We start from the raw sequence: 16,381 nt of genomic DNA, 5'->3' as shown, positions 1-16,381 counted from the left end.
TTGAATTCTTCCAAAGTATTATCACATCAGTCAGCTTTGTGAATGGAGAATTAACATTCAGACAGAGTTTGTCTTTGGCATAAAATGTGTTAATCCCCTGAAGCAGACATTCCTTGCTTTAATCATTAAACACACTCACACAATCTAACACACACAGGTCTCACCCTGCACATCGCCTAACGAGAGTGCTTAGGCAAACCAGAACACCGCCTCATGATTTTTGTTTTTTTTTGTTTTTTTGCAGCAGTGAAAATATCTTGTTTAAAAATGAAACAAAACACTCAATATTTATAGCATGTAATATTTAATGTTTATTTAACATTTTAAAGTGTTGACTCAGGTTTACATGTTTTGTCATATTATGTTATGATGTATTTGTGTTACATGCATGATACTTTCATGATTTATTCTAAGGTGTTTTTAAATGCGTGTGTTTGAATGTAAAAGAAAAAAAAATCCAAAAATGATACAATTATATTTAACTAGTTACATTATCTTAAAAATGTTCGAATCATAATTATTAACCCTTAAACAGGCAGGAGTGGCAATTACCCATAATTTTATATTACCAGTTATCTCATTTGCACCTAAAATGGTGACACAATTGAATGTTTTATTTAATAAAGAGGGTGATACGTTCTTGATTTTTCCTTGTTATTAATATCACACACTAGTTTCTAAACTGATTTTTATTATTTCTGTCAAAGTATAGACCTACGAACAAGCTTCAATTCTACCAATCCAGTTTTACCAAGTCAACGCACATACTATTGAACAGCCACCGTAACCAATCACACTCCTAGCAGAGTGTTAAAGAGTCTGTATCTACTGGTGCACATCGCCTGTTTAAGGCTTAAGCATTACAAACTCGAGGCATCACATCGGAGCTATATGTCCAACCAGCAGACTTCTAATATCACAACTGATTCAACCAAACAACATCTGGAAATTTACCGTTAAAATAAACAACAAAGACGATTGATTGATCGACTGTTTTTCATTGTTTCATCATACTGATGAAAACTATGAGCAATTACAAAGCAGTTTTTTTTAACTGTCAAAGGAAAGCCCCTTCTTCTGAAGTGGTTGCTTTCTTGACGCACTTGCGACTGTCAGTTTCTGACACAGTTTCTCATCAGATGCCATTGAGCCCACTTTGTTACCCTTTGCCTAAATAGTCTACATTTTGTCTTGTGAGGAACCACCTGATTTGGGATTAACCCCCATCCTCTCTCCCATTAACCTTGCACCCTCCGGAGCTAAAAAATTAGTTGGTTAAGAGTGTGTTCTGACTAGCAGGTTTTAGAGGCAGGCAGGGCAGTGAATGCACTCATGGTGTGGAAGACCCCATTGACCCGTCAGCTGACCCAGTCATCCTTAACATCAGCTCTCAGCTTCACATGCTCCGTGTCCTGTTGTCTAAGTTATCTACAAAGGCTTCAGTGTTCAAAGAGCTTCCCTCCTCTTAACGTATTTCTTACATCGTGCATGAAGATTATGTTCCGACCTTTATTTAAATAATGTTGTTAGTTATTCAGTTATTCATTAATGTTATTATTTATATTCAAAAATGCTGTGTTCCTGCATAAATACACTTTCAAAGGACTAAATAATTGAATCTAAGTTTATTTTTGCATGCTTAACAGGAAGGTTACACATTTTCTTCCCATTAAAATAGACACTAAAGGAAAAAAGAACAATCACAAACATTGTTTTTATGTATTTTGTCCTTGTCTATCTTGCTGTTTTGTCATATTGCTAACACAGATTGCATTGTATTGCATACACAAATAGTATGCTGTACACTCTACCCATCATTTCTGACATAAACTTTACTCGCTGTGTTATAGGTTGTGGTTATATTGCACTTGTATTTTATTTATTGAATTTCAGTGTATTTAAATGATGTTTGACCCAGACAATATGTGTAATCTGAGGAGAGTAAATTACTCCCAAAATTTACAACAAAATGACATGAACTAAATTACGAAACACCTCTATCAGTGTGCACCCATATGTGTTTGTAAATTTGGCTGCTGTGTTTTATACAGCTTGTTTCTGAATGATCCCACAGTATTTCTAATTGTTTGCACCAGAAACATAATTTGGAAGCTCCTCAATCTGTTCTCTCTCAATATGCACCTCTCTCCCACTGTGTTTCAATTTATTTGATGCTGCAGTGACACAGAAGAGGCATCAGGACAGAAAGGGGGTGTAGAAGTCAGACTACTCTGACAATGACTGGGACTGACGTCAATGGTGGAGGGCTCTGGTTGAATTGTCATGTCTAAAGTTTAAAAAGATGACGCTTGGCTGACACTCATTGCCCTAATTCTTATTGCGTCCAAACCTGCAAGTGACAGCAGTGGGCCTGCAAACTGATTTGAAACATCCGGCACCACAAACACAAAACCATAAATGAGAGTAGCTCAAAATATGCTTAAACACTATCTGCCTGTTTCTATTCAGATGTGTGAAGATTTTTTGGGCATTTATTTGCATATGTTGACTGAGTGGGCTGTCAGCTCGTCAGGTGGCTTGTGGCATGACTGTGACGTTTTCTGTTGCTGTTTTAACCACAGAGCATCCTGTTTCTCTGTCATGGCCCGTGCGGTTTTAATAATGAAAAATGTACTTCCGTCATTTCCATTGAACCAACGTGATGTTGAGTCTTCAGTCGTGGCTACACCTCTCAATTTACTGGAAGTGCTTTCATATGTAAACACTGGGGATGGAAAGAAGGCAGAGCTGTTGATCACAGAGTCGTCAAACAAACACACACGTGTGTGTGCATTTTGGCCGGCAGGCAGAATCCAAAACGGGGAAATGACCTCTGTCATGTTGTTTTGCAGGATATGGGTGTGTGGGCTGATGACTGAAAGGTGTTTTTTTTTTAAACATTATTTTTGTAATTATTTCATCTCTGACAGACTTGTTAGACTCATTGAAAGCTTTTAAGTACTGAAACTGCACATTCTCATTTTACATACAACTTATGTTATTTGTTAACATAAGTATATTGAGAGAAGCCGGTGCTGTGTTCTGATATAATAAGTGTATTTATGTTAGCAGGGAGGGGGCAGGTAAACTAGGTAAACACAGGCTCTGCGTCTTTGCATTCAGGAAGTCAAACTTGCTCACAGCAGTTCTCACCTCCTTTCAGAATGAGTATGCGCTGCTCATTATCTTAGTGTTGTGTGATTCCCCTCTGCCTGCCGTCTGACCCAGGACTAGTTTGTGGTTCGGATGGCCACCTCACTCACCCATATGTCTCTGAATCAACCACTGAAACCTAGGGACTTTTCCAGCCTGGTTCCTCAGCACTGCACTGTTTCTACCCAATGACCTCAGTGGCTATACAGCATCCTCTGTCTCATTCCTGCCGCATTAGGGCTGATGCCAGTCGAGCACATGACAGTGACCTGGGTGTGCGGGATGTGTGTTTATGTTTTAAACATGGGTGTGCTCACATGACTTTGGCCACTTGGGAAGCAGGTTCAGTCAGTGCACAATAACAATGGCATGTGATGGTCAAGTGCCGGAGTAGGTAGAAGCGTGAAAAAATGCGGCCGAGTGACCATTTTCGGACACAACAACCACCGAGGAGACTGCTGGGTTTCAAGTCACTGTGAATTGTGCATATATATATATATATATATATATATATATATATATATACTTATATATATATATATATACTTTATATAATAAAGTAAAGTGTATTAAAATCACAATACACTATAAAACTACCACATATGAATTCTATTAATCAGTTCTACCTTCCAATATTTTTTTCTAAGTGCTACTATTTTTGCTTAAAGTTTTCTGTCTTGCTTGAGTTATTGACATTAACAGTGATTCATGGTAGAGCAAATGCGGTTTAACACTTCTCGAGCAGCTACTCTGCTGAAAAATAGCAGAAGAGCAACTATATATCTGTGTACAGTGCAGTCACTTAAACTTGCACTGTTTTAGTGAAGAAGTCAGTCAATTTCTACTGTGGTCTTGGTATCATGTGGCCCACAGGTTTTTTGTTGTTGTTGTTTTTGTTTTGTTTTTTTAACAAATTAATTGATTTAATATGAACCGGAATTCAATTTTTAAAAAGGAGTTTGCAACAGCAGTAACTGTAGGTCTGCTACATCTGTAAAGAAAGAACAGTAAACAGTGAGGCTAAGGTTAAAAATAAGTAACTAAAAGCAGTAACACTGTATTACATTGCATGAATTGTTTCCTGTGAATCCTCTAGTTTAAGATGGCATATGGAGTTTAAAAAACAGGGTTTGATTTTGTCAGACATACAATAATAATAATAACAATAATGATATTAATAATAATAATAATCAGACATTTTTGAATAATCCCTCAACTCCCACCATGTGAAAATGTCCACTATTGATTTACCAGTTTATGCCACCAGCCACATTTAAACAATATTTGTCCACGGTATGCCAAACTCCAACACCTCAGCCTTTAATTGGAAATGTGTCAAATTGTGAAATCTGTTCAGTAGTTTCACTGACATGAGTGCATTAAGAGCATACACTAGCAATCAAAGGTAAAGCCAGTCATTCTGGAGAAAGACTAAACAAACGCACCCCTCCCTTCATGCTCCTTCAGAAGCCACGCCCTCCAAATTCATACATACATTGCCATGGCAACAACCAAAAGAGAAATATGGCCGTTAAATATATATATATAGAGTCCACAGTGATGAATCAGCTGTAGAGTCTCTTCTGTTACACTAAGCATTTATCACCACCAGAAGAAAAATGTTTGTTGTGAGCACAAGCACTTAACCTGTGTTCAGCGTCTCTGTCCACAGAAGCAACATCTCTGTCAGCTGCAGCTCCTGAAGAGCTCAGAAGACAGCCAAGGGACAAACTGCCTTCACCAGGCTGACTGACAGCAGAAATGTCCTGAACCAGAGTAGTTAGCATGTCAGCTCCAGGAGAAGAAATCAGCAGTGTTTGTAATTATTCATTGATGCGCTTAATAAGTTGAAAACAGTTGAAACGGGACATTTGTGTGATTGAAACAGCTGCCTGCTCAGATTAAGCTTTACAAAACGAATCAGAAACACACTCGGAGCATAAAATAATAGTCGGGGGTGTCCAAGAGATTGTCTCAGTTTCAGTGTGGATTGATACATTTAATAAAGAGGCAGCATAAGTGTACCATGAGAAAACACTTTCTATGTTAATTGGCCACAGCTTCCCCCCTGTCCTGTCTACCAGTACAAATGCCCCCTGTTGCTGATTAGCCAGAGTAGTTTTTTGTGGCTAACTCTGAGCCACTGTTTAAATTCCCAGTGCTGTGTATGAAAACCAGATTTTTTGACAGCTAACCAACCATGAGCAGATAGTCACTGAATTTGACAAAAAGTGCACTGGATCACAATCACTGACTTTACCTTTAATAGCTTCTTTATATTCTGACTCTGCAGTAGTTATTTCAGAGCTATAAGAAAAACTGATCAAATCTACATGTTAAACCTTATTGTTTCTCCAATGCTGTTAACATAACCTATTAAAGGTCTCTTTCATGCCAGGAGATACTATGCAGTTAACATCTCTCAGAGCCAGGACAACTCGCTGCTACAGCTAATATTTCAAACATCCGACACTACAGCAAGTTGGCATTTCCAGCTGCTATTATTAGTATATGTGATTTCAGTTCTTTGTTAAACATTGCCTTGTCTGTGGCTTACAGGAGAATTCAAGAGTTGTGTGTGTTTATTTCAGCGCTGCATGTGAGGTGATGCGTGCACAGTCAAATGAGGAAGTTAGTTTCTCTGTCCTGTTTTACAGATTTGTGTACTCCTGCCAGCTTTGTCTTGTCTATATTAAGAGTGGATGTGACAGAAAAATATCAGCCGATAAGTGAACTGCCTGTTGCAAGTGATTTCAAGAATGCCCCATATCCCATGTGATTCTAATATGGAAAGTCCCCCATGATTCGTTTGATTCCGTTTTTAGAGTAGGCTTTAAATCACTGCACACAGGCAAAGAAAAAAAAAACAGGCCTCTGGAGAAAAAACACAAATCAAATGGGGCTTGCAGTTGTTCACGCTTGATGCCATTTGTATTTTTAATGTCCGAGGCATTTTCCACTAGATCTGAAAATAATAATCAGCTTATTGGAGTATTTAATTTAGATAGAAAAAATAACAATTTCCTAGAAGACTGCAGAGCGTACAACCTATTTTTAGCAAGTGCCATTAAGGGTGTAATAAATCAATTTCTGTGATGTTTTGATATACTGGCCTTAACTGTTCCGTTTTCTGTTTACCAGGAGCACAACTTGGACTGGTTCCCACGGATGCGGGCCATGTCCTTGGTCAGCAGTGACGCAGACGGGGAGCAGAACGAAATCAGAAGCCTGCAGGAGAAACTGGAGTCCACCATGAAACTGGTGTCGAACCTCTCGGGCCAGCTGACCGAGCTCAAAGAACAGGTAACACCGACACAGCCGAAGACACAGCGGCTCTCGTGTCTCTCACTTCGTCATGGGGGAAAACACAAATAGTGAAAGAAAAGTGTGGACAAGCAGACGTAGTTCAGGGTTTGTTGTTTGCCGCTTGTTGCCCTTTTAGGTGCAGAGCTTACTAAATGCAAAAGGACATGAGTCATAGTTCACAACGCAGCTCATGTGGCTCCAACAACATCTTTAGTTCCTACTGTTTTAATTATTTCCCTGTTAGATAAAATTGAACTTATTGTTTTTTTTATTGATCCATTGATTTACTGGATAAAGCCTTTCACAATATGTAGGGGAGAAAAGGTTATAAAGCTTTCCATTAGTCCAGTTAATGAAATGGTTATGCTGTAAGAGTATTTTTTCAGTAGTTGAACTCTCTGACAATCAAGTTTAAGTTGTGTAAGAAAGCACTGCTGATTGTGTGATCTTAAGCACTAATATTGCACAATTGCTGCAATCCAGTGTTTCTAGTAAACAGAATTGTAAAATGCTTCTACTCTTGAAATGAGAACTATCTGTGAGGAAGTGAATGTTACCGAGACATTTTGACCCAGACAGGGGGAAATGATTATTGTGTTGCTGAAAGCTCAGTGAGGGCACTGCAGCATCGGTCACATTTCACTTTAGATTCCACATCTGAAAGGCCCGTAGGTATAGACTACCTGTTTTTTTTTTAATAAGAAAACAACTTCAGACGTCTAACTTGTAATCTGTTTAAACTGTCAGCTCATTAATTTATACTCTCCGCTCTCTTGGGACAGATTTTGCCTTGTGGCGTTTATTCACAGTAGAGCACAAACAGGAAAAATGAGCCACAAAGCGTTCTCTGTGTTCTGTCATTCCATATGAAATTGGCTTAATTGGAAAATGATGGTGTAAAAAAGGCCAGTGTTTTACCGCTAAATGACTTTAAAATGTCCACTTGATGTGTTTTAATGATATTTTTCTCTCATACGTCCTTCTCCACAAAATAATTTCTCTTAGAACACTCATTGCAAGACCACTGTCTTCTCACTTTTAATATTTCTTTGTTTCAGTGTTGAGGTGCAAGTAGCTACCTTCTGTTAATTCAAGTTATTTCTTAGCAGAAAAACTATTCTTGTTCCGGTCGGTTAAAGGTTAACATCTGTGTTATGACTCATGTGCTTTGCTTGATCTCCAAAATTTCTTTTGACTGAGTTTCACTTTTAGTAGTTCGTATTCTGCTGCTTTCGTCAGAAGACACAGCGGCTGTGTATGACAAGACTGGCAGGATTTCAAAAGAATGTGTTTCAGTTCAGCGCCGTGCACACTTTGTGCAGCGTTTGGTTTGGCTTCTATAAAGTGGCACAAAAAGAATGAATCGATCAAGGCTATAGACCAGACAGGCTGCCCGTGTATACAGCAGGAGGAGGACACCGATGCCAACAGGTGAATGTTTTGGCTTGTTTTTTTTCTAAGAATCTGTCTCCTCTGTCGTCTTCAGATGACAGAACAGCGGAAGCAGAAACAGCGAATCGGCCTGTTGGGACATCCTCAGCACATGAACGTTAACCCCCAGCAGCCCGCGTAAGGTCAACTGACACAGCCCTGAAGCAGCTCAGCGTCGGCTTTGTGTGTGGACTCAGAGGTTGCACATGATGTATACTGCACTGAGTGTGAGTGTCACTTGTAACTGTAGGGAAACACTGTAACATAGGTAGTCATAAGACGATCACTACCCCACGCACGTGTTGCTCCGAACAGTAATACTCGCCCACCATGTTCTGTTCAGTCCAGTTGGAATTAGTGCCAAATGTTTTCTACATAGAGATAAACTGAGGGTTTTTCAACACATGGCCTTTACTGGTTCAACCTGAAAACAGGACAGAGCTGACTGGACAGGAGGAATTAGTCCTACCATTTGTTCATCTTTTCTTTTTGTTTTGTTTTTTAATATTTTCTATTTATATCTCTGGCATAACAAGCAGTATGTAATGTCTTTTTGTTTGTATGTCGTGCAATATATAAACTTAAATATGCAACCTCACTGGTGTGTGGATTTAAGTTCCCTAAATCATGTCTTATTTGAAAGCGTGGGAAAATGTTTTTGTCTCTACTTAATCGTCACAGGATAAAATAGGGAGTTGTTGGTTGTATTTACTTACGCAAATATAGAGATAATATTTAATAAGCTGGCCTTCTCAATTTTCTTTTTGTTTATTTTGTTTTATTCCTTGAAAAATGTGCATATTTCTTGAGTGTCAAATGCACTCAATAGACATAGTATATTGTGTGAGAGCAATATATACAGATAGATTATTTCACCTGTGTAAATCCAACTGTGTCATACTCAGTGATAACTTATTTTATGATTTATTTAATTGGGGTCTAAAAGACATTTAGAATGTTTGACTTGTCAGTCAGATATACTGCATTACTGCTTCAGAGTCACTCATGCTATTACGGTTTGCTCAGGAGTTGTGTCACTTTTACTGGAATAAATGTAACGAGCATCTCTTGTTCTGCAGCAAACATGTTCCATTTGTGCCTGTTCTTCTGTCCTCATTTAAAGTCTGATACATGTTTGTTCACTAAAATGTTTTAGTAAGTCTTCATGCTACTGTTAGAATTCTCTTTTTTTAAATACTATGTGTACATAAAGTTTGTTGCTTATCTTTGCTTTTGTATAGAAAAATGGGATGGAGAAAAAAGAACTATTTCTCAAAATGAATGTTAAGATTAATTAAAAAATCTAAGCACTGTCAATTTGTATATTAAAGTAGAATTATTTATTAAAATTGATGTAATTATCCTTTACTTTGTGTACTCTGTTTATTGCTAAAGTGATATAATAGGGTAATTATAAGATAATGAGGAATTATCCCTTTTAAAGTAATCCATTAGTGTGTTTTGTTGTTAAAAATGTGAAACAATCTGTTTGCTTCAAAGTGTATTCTTACACCATCGCACACTATCACACACTCAGCGCTCCGTCTAGCTAACATGATTCACTTGTCTTTATACTGGTGTTCTTCCATTTCATTTTCAGCTCAGTAAGTATAGTATATGAACTAATCAAATGAATTAAATGCCACACCTGGCAGATAAAAAAAATACTTAATATCACAATGTGACAAATACATGTGTTCAGTAATTAAACTTAAACTAGGCCATGTTCTGAATTCATCTTTTACAGAAACTATGTCAACTGAATGCATGTGTGAAAACAGTTCATGTGTGTAGTGTGAGTGGAATGTGTGTAATTGGGTGAACGTAAAATTGCATATATCCTGATTACTCAGGGGCTTTCCTGAAAGATTCCCTGAATGCAAGTATTTATCGAGCTGTAGACGAGCTGATGCTGAGCAGTCTTTCAGTCTCATACAGTGTATATGCACTCGCACAATGACTCATGATGCTGTTACTCTTTATTCTCAACTTAGTTTTTATTCTCAAATAAATACTCTTGATTTCTTTTTATCTGAAAAGCTTCTGCCAGACTTCCACAGTTATGTTGCTTATCAGTTCACAAATATATGATTTTCTTTAAAATATTTTCTCCTTTTAATGAGTGTGTGTGTCAGTGTGTACGATGACTGTTTCACAATGAACCGTCTTATTGTGATGTTGTGTGTATGTGATCTGTTCTCAGGTCACTCGTGCAGAAGAGATCTTGAACTCAATGAGATTTCCTGAATGAATAAAGCTTATCTTACTAATAACCTTACATTCAAAGATCATTGCATTCACTTAGAGAGTGAATCAAATAAATGCAAGTCATTAGATGGGGGGGGTTGCCTACCATAAAGTAGACTCTTGTCTACTATAATGGCCCTCACAAATACACTTATTGCAGCTCTAAAGGTGGCATGTGTGGGTGAAAGGAGTTGAACTAAAGGACTCATGAGTTAGGTTTAAGCAGGGTTAGCAATGGACTAACACTGTTAATGAGGCCTAATGGGACACACACAGAGATTTCATAGAGCTGAGAGTGTCCCCATTTGTAACTATGATCAAATGAATGCCATATTAATTTACACTTCCCAGTGACGATGGATGAATATAGGCAGTATACATTTGAGTCACTTTACTATACTAGAGTATTTATATTTAATGCTACGTCATACCCCACTGCACTTTTCACTCACATACATTTATTTTTACAGTTAATACTTACTAGTTATTTTTCAGGTTACACGCAAAAACTATGATCTGCTTGTAATGTCAGTCATATTAAACTAGGCCTAACCAACATTATGAAGTAGGCTAGTTAACATCAACTCAAGCAAATAAAAATAATGCTTAAATCTAATGTAATGTAAATAAAAGCAATAATATAACACTGCCATTCTGTGTGTGTACTTTTATTCTGGATACTCATTTGGAGGCTATGGACACTAATAGAAAGTTTTGGAAAAGTTGTATATTATATTATATTAAATATAATCCAATATGAAGGGGCTTATGGCCTAATACTACCTACAAAAAAAGATGAAACGTAGGAAACTACGCAAGACCTCAGCTGACTGACATCACAGCTGTAGTGTAACTGCGTTCCTGTGCCTGGTTTCTTAAGAACAACGGAAACAGAAAATGTGTCAGAGACATAACTGTTTGTCTTTCTTGGAATTTGGACCCCTTTCCCCTCTCCTTCACTTCCGCTACATTTAGCGTGCTGGAGCTGTTTCTATCTTTAGTCTCTGACCGCTACTGGGACGTCGGCGGGTGGAACCGACAGAGCAGTCGGGCATTCTCGGTTATTCTGTGTGCGTGACGTCACCGGCAGGGATCTGCTCCTCGGCTTTTCCTCCCCGCCATGAGGAGCTCAACGTGACAGCCTGCTGGGTACAAAACAGGACGCTCCTCTACAGAGGCGCTGTCATCCCGCAGCAGGTGCACGTGCCACAGTAAACGGCTGCAGTACGAAATGAAACGGTGTCCATTGTGTGCGCGTGACACATGCACAGGCTACAGCGCGCACAGTAGGGATGATTGCCACATGTGCCGCCATGAAATCAACACATTTAAGTGTCCAAGGCTGCTTATTGGTTGACTCATTTTAACGTATTATAGCTGCTTCTATTATTTCATATTTAGTGTAGTCTGTATGAAGCTCGCTATTAAAATCATTTATCAAATTCACCCTATATGAAAAAAAAATAAAAGTAAAAAATGTGTCAAAATGGTAGTACTTATAGACCAAACTAGCATTCCAATATTAAATGTATATATATATATACACAATATATATATTCATATTATTTTAATCAATTGAAATCAATTGTTAAAAGTTGTTTCGTGGTTGTGTTATTATATATATACACACACATATATATATATATATATATATATATATATATACATCATATATATATATTTAAACCATCTATAGTCTAATGTTCCTATGTTCTTATATATTATAACCTATAGCCTTTACACACGTGGACACGTTTTCCAATCTCATTGCTGTTAATAATCATGTACAGTCTATAAAGCTATAGCAATAATAGGCTATGCATACATATATAGCCAGGTCTTATGTCCTGTAAAAGTGCAATGTGCTAAAAATAAGTATATTTTTATAAATGTCGCATTAAGGGCTACAACGTCTATTATTGTTACACTTTATTATAAAAGCAACAATATTTGCAGTAGATGCGTGTATCACCGCTTCACACTTGTGTTGACATAAGGACTGTTGCTCCACTTTTTGTCTTGTAAACATGGTCGGCTCGCACACTCATGGTGGTACACGGGACTCGGCCCTAGTGCAGGAGTACTACAGAAATGGGTTGTACTCCAGCAGCCAGCAAAGGGGAGGAGGTGTGTGTGTGTATTTGTGCGCGCGTGTGTGATTGTGTGCGTGCGTGCGTGCAGCGCGCAGGGGAGGGTGAGGAGTTGAAAGCGCGCCGTCCAACACGTGAGGCTCATGTGACGGAGTCGAGTCTAGGAGACGTGCCTGCAGTCACAGGGTTTATTTAACACGTAGTCAAAAACCCACCCAGCTCTCACACATTCAGCCGGGCGCGGAGCCTCCCTATACATACTACAGAGTCCGGACCTCAGGGTGACAACACTGCGTCGTGCCCAACTCCAGCTCACAGCGGGATCAGCACTCACTGGATAAAAGGAGATACTTTTTCTTTGTTTGGTTTGGTTTTTTGCATTTTTCTGTGATTTTTTCTCGCGTTAAGGTGCGACTATAGGAACACATTTGGAACGATTTTGAAGGCTTTTTTGAAGTTATTCGGGCTTTACAGTTAAGCGACATGGAGAGGATTACCAGTGCGCAACCACCTCCCTGTGTGCCAAAACATGCGTCTCTGGATATAGCTGACATGCCTGGGTAAAGAAAATATTTTATTCTATTCTTTCCTTTTCTATCCTATTTAATTTACGAAGCACTTTGTACTGAATTTTAACCCAAACTAAAGACTAACACATTTTTTTATCTTGTCTCTATAGAATGGAGTTTCCCATTTATATGTACAAACCCAGGAGGGGCATGAAGCGCGGGGATGAGAGCAAGGTAAATTAAAGTCAAAAATGTGTAATAATTCTACATTTATATAAGTTGAAACTGAGCAGACCGGATCTCACTGTCAACATATCAACCTTCTTTCAGGAGACGTACAAGTTGCCCCACCGACTGATAGAAAAGAAAAGACGTGACAGAATCAACGAATGCATTGCCCAGCTGAAGGATTTGTTGCCAGAACATCTTAAGCTTACAGTGAGTATTATCTTCTACATATGGCATGTCTACTGCCAGCCAGGGAATCTGAGACACCACATGGTTCAGCTGTGCAATTTGTTTGCTTCAGTCTTTTGGATTCAGTTTCAAGATTAAACAAATAATAGTTAATTTTAAAGTAGACCATAGATGAACAAATATGCATTTTTTCCCCTCCAGTTTTGTAATTGTATTATTAATATGTATTATTTTTAAAAGTCAAAATGATAACAAGGTTTGAATTTGTTGTTAACAATTTAGTATGTGCGTGTGTGGGTGTTCAGGCTTGTCCTCTGTTCAGCTGCAGAATGTGTTACATAAGAAAGATCAACATGCTTATCGAAGGTCTTCCTGTTTTAGACGCTGGGTCATTTGGAGAAAGCCGTGGTGCTTGAACTCACTCTCAAGCATGTGAAAGCCTTGAGTTCCCACCTGGAGCAGCAGCAGCAGAAAATTATTGCGCTACAGAAGGACCTGCAAATTAGTAAGTTTCATGCTGTGATGTCATTTGGATGTAAAATAGAAACTTTTGTTTTTTATCAAGCATTTTTAAAAAGGGAAGCTTTTGGGATGTGCTGCATGTGTCAGGATTAATATAAAAGGAAAATTATGTAGGAAAGGCTATTTTTTTAACGTTGTGGTTTTAATCCATCAGGTGATCATGGTGGTGACACCGCAGAAGCCAACGAGGAGATGTTCCGCTCAGGCTTTCACCTGTGTGCAAAAGAGGTCCTCCATTATCTGGCCAACCAAGAAAGCAGCAGGGACCTGACCCCTTCCCATGTCATCACCCACATCCAAAAGGTTGCCGCTGAAGTCCTGCATCATCAAAGCAGTCGAGTAGACGAGTCCGTCCTTCAAAGTTCAGAGAAAGTGAAGAAACCTGCCGGACCACCTCCGAGAACCTCCGAAGGTCCAGCTAAGAACTGCGTTCCCGTCATCCAAAGGACTTATCCTCATGGTATGGGGGAGCAGAGCGGCAGTGATACGGACACTGACAGCGGGTATGGGGGAGAACATGACAAGCGTGACCCCAAAGCTCAGTGGTCAGAAAGCCACGCCAGGGAGGGGGAGCTCAAGCATGCTGCATCTGATCGGACAGCCAGTGCCATCAAGCAGGAGGGTGATGAGCCTCAGGCCAAGAAGTCGAGGTCTGACTCTTCAGAGGATGAAATCCTCCCCGGTCACACAGCAGGAGGTCCTGGCAGCTACATGAGTTTCTCCCCCAACCAGCCCCCATTTTGCCTACCCTTCTACCTCATCCCACCTGCAGCTGCAGCAGCGGCAGCATATCTGCCCATGCTGGAGAAATGTTGGTATTCTGGGGGCATGCCGGTCATGTACCCAAGCATGAGTGGCTCTGCAGCTAGCTTGCCTCCAGACACTCTGCCCTCATCTCTTGTGATGTCCCCAAGGGCAGGGTCACCGGTTCCCCACCAGATCCCCATGGACTCCCCTGCTCTTCACAAAGCTTTAAAGCAGGTCCCTCCATTGAACTTGGAAACCAAAGACTAAACAGACCGTTTCTGTTGGAATCTTGCTCTCTGAATTTTGAACAGGGTTGAATGGTTGGCCCACTGAAAAGAGGGTAAACACAACTTAAATGTACTGATATCCGTTCAAACCACAGCTGTTGTTTGGCTCATCAGAACATCGACCCCAGCAAGGAACCCCAAATGGTCACCACCCTGCATCCCATCAGCACGCACACTGAAATGGGACTTTTAGGGGCAACCTGAAGTGCCCATGTGAAGGCTCATAGATCACCTGTTGCATGGCTCTGAAACACTGTGAAATGGTCAGTTTAAAGAGGATGAGTGCATAAGAGATCGCAAGAGTTGGGTTTTTTTTAGCGATGATCATCTTCTCTGCCCTCAATGTTGAATGTCAGAGGTAAACCCAGAATGTAAGGCACAGATAAGGCCCCAGCCCCCCAGCCCCCCCCCCCCACCCCTCAATTATTTGGACCTACCTTTTTGCACACACACCAGTCTGTAATGAATGTAAAGATTGAACAAAAGCCCCTTGTAGATGCTGCTTTAATTATTATAACCTGCTGTAGATCTGTGGATGGAAGATCTACCTTCAGTGTTTGTCGCTCCTTGTAACTGCAACAAACTATTGTTTAGACTAGAATGTTACCAAAAAAAAAAAAAAGTCTGGTTCACGTCGACCGGAGACATCAGAAAGGACATTGCTCCACTCACCCTTCAATTACCATGGAGCTAAATGGACACAAATGTTCATAATGTTCGAAGAATTCAGGGCGTTGTCACTGTACGAGGTGTGTCATTCACGTCTGTTGAAGAGTGATGTTGCCATACATGCTTTTACAATTTAATTTGTGACACGTGACTATTTGTGTATGTAGATGGAGTTCCTGTGAAGTAATGTCTTGTTTTCTTCTTCTTCTTTTTTTTTCTTTGTTTATACTACTCATACATCTCTATTTTTGATACGTGACCCATTGAGTGTATTTGCATCGCCACCAGAGAAAAGGTTGACATTGTCTTTTGCTGTATGCCAAGAGAGTGCGTATATAGCATAGTGCTCAACCACACTTGCATCTTGCCCACAAATTCCCGGTCAAGTTAAGGCCCGATCTTAGCTCATGCTGTTGCCTTTACTCATTTAACACAGACACAACGATGGCAGATGTTTTTTGACGATGTATTTGCTTTAAATGTCGTGTCTGTTGCAAAGAGAGTGAATGTAAAGTTCAAACAAAAATAATAGTTTTGTATAGAAAGAGGTACTTGGGATTTTTATTTTGCAATGTAACACATTGATTGTTTGTTGTACATATTTTGTATATAAAGTATTATTGATATATATTAAAATATTAATAAAGCATTTTCTTCCCCTGTGGAATCTGTGTTTCACTGCCTGATGGTTCAACGTGTTGTAGCCAGCCGTCCTGACAGCTCTTCATAACAACGCATACTTACATAACACTTACATAACCCATAAACCATAGAGCCGCTGTAAATCAATAGCATGTCTTAGATTACAGGCTGTACACATTTGAAACTCTATGGATTTCTAAGAAATTGTGCACATAATGTTTGCTCACATTTAGTAAATCTAATTGTAAATTAATCTAATAGTCTTTAATGGTGCAACTTTTTGCTTGTCAGAATTGCGATAAACATGAACAGGAAGGAATATAATATAATAATATATATAAATATTGTAAATTAGAACAAA

The 16,381-nt window shown here is 39.2% G+C and overlaps 2 protein-coding genes across 2 annotated transcripts in view; both read left to right on the top strand.

Annotated features, from left to right (window-relative positions):
* The window catches only part of itpr1b (inositol 1,4,5-trisphosphate receptor, type 1b), an 80,542-nt gene extending 71,520 nt beyond the window's left edge, over nt 1–9,022 (top strand). Inside the window, exons 57-58 of the mRNA XM_053315224.1 lie at nt 6,295–6,456; nt 7,946–9,022. Of these exons, the coding sequence (XP_053171199.1) occupies nt 6,295–6,456; nt 7,946–8,032 (249 nt within the window). The 3' untranslated portion in view covers nt 8,033–9,022. The remainder of the gene's footprint in view (nt 1–6,294; nt 6,457–7,945) is intronic.
* Nucleotides 9,023–12,447: 3,425 nt separating this feature from the next.
* bhlhe40 (basic helix-loop-helix family, member e40) lies at nt 12,448–16,036 on the top strand. The gene is made up of 5 exons (XM_053316348.1): nt 12,448–12,787; nt 12,907–12,970; nt 13,067–13,174; nt 13,535–13,658; nt 13,830–16,036. The coding sequence occupies exons 1-5, from the start codon at nt 12,711–12,713 to the stop codon at nt 14,687–14,689; spliced, it is 1,233 nt and encodes a 410-aa protein (XP_053172323.1). The 5' UTR covers nt 12,448–12,710; the 3' UTR covers nt 14,690–16,036.
* Nucleotides 16,037–16,381: the final 345 nt, after the last annotated feature.

The sequence above is a fragment of the Scomber japonicus genome, chromosome 3, assembly GCF_027409825.1.
Source record: "Scomber japonicus isolate fScoJap1 chromosome 3, fScoJap1.pri, whole genome shotgun sequence".
In the NCBI taxonomy this organism is placed as follows: domain Eukaryota; kingdom Metazoa; phylum Chordata; class Actinopteri; order Scombriformes; family Scombridae; genus Scomber; species Scomber japonicus.
Note: the sequence above shows the minus strand (reverse complement) of the source record. Positions and strands in the feature narration are given on the sequence as shown.

Excerpts from the sequence above, each read along its gene's own strand:
- bhlhe40 (XM_053316348.1), top strand. The coding sequence starts at position 12,711 with ATGGAGAGGATTACCAGTGCGCAACCACCTCCCTGTGTGCCAAAACAT. Across the intron at positions 12,788-12,906 it reads GATATAGCTGACATGCCTGG|AATGGAGTTTCCCATTTATA; the intron begins GTAAAGAAAATA and ends TTGTCTCTATAG. Across the intron at positions 13,659-13,829 it reads ACAGAAGGACCTGCAAATTA|GTGATCATGGTGGTGACACC; the intron begins GTAAGTTTCATG and ends TTAATCCATCAG.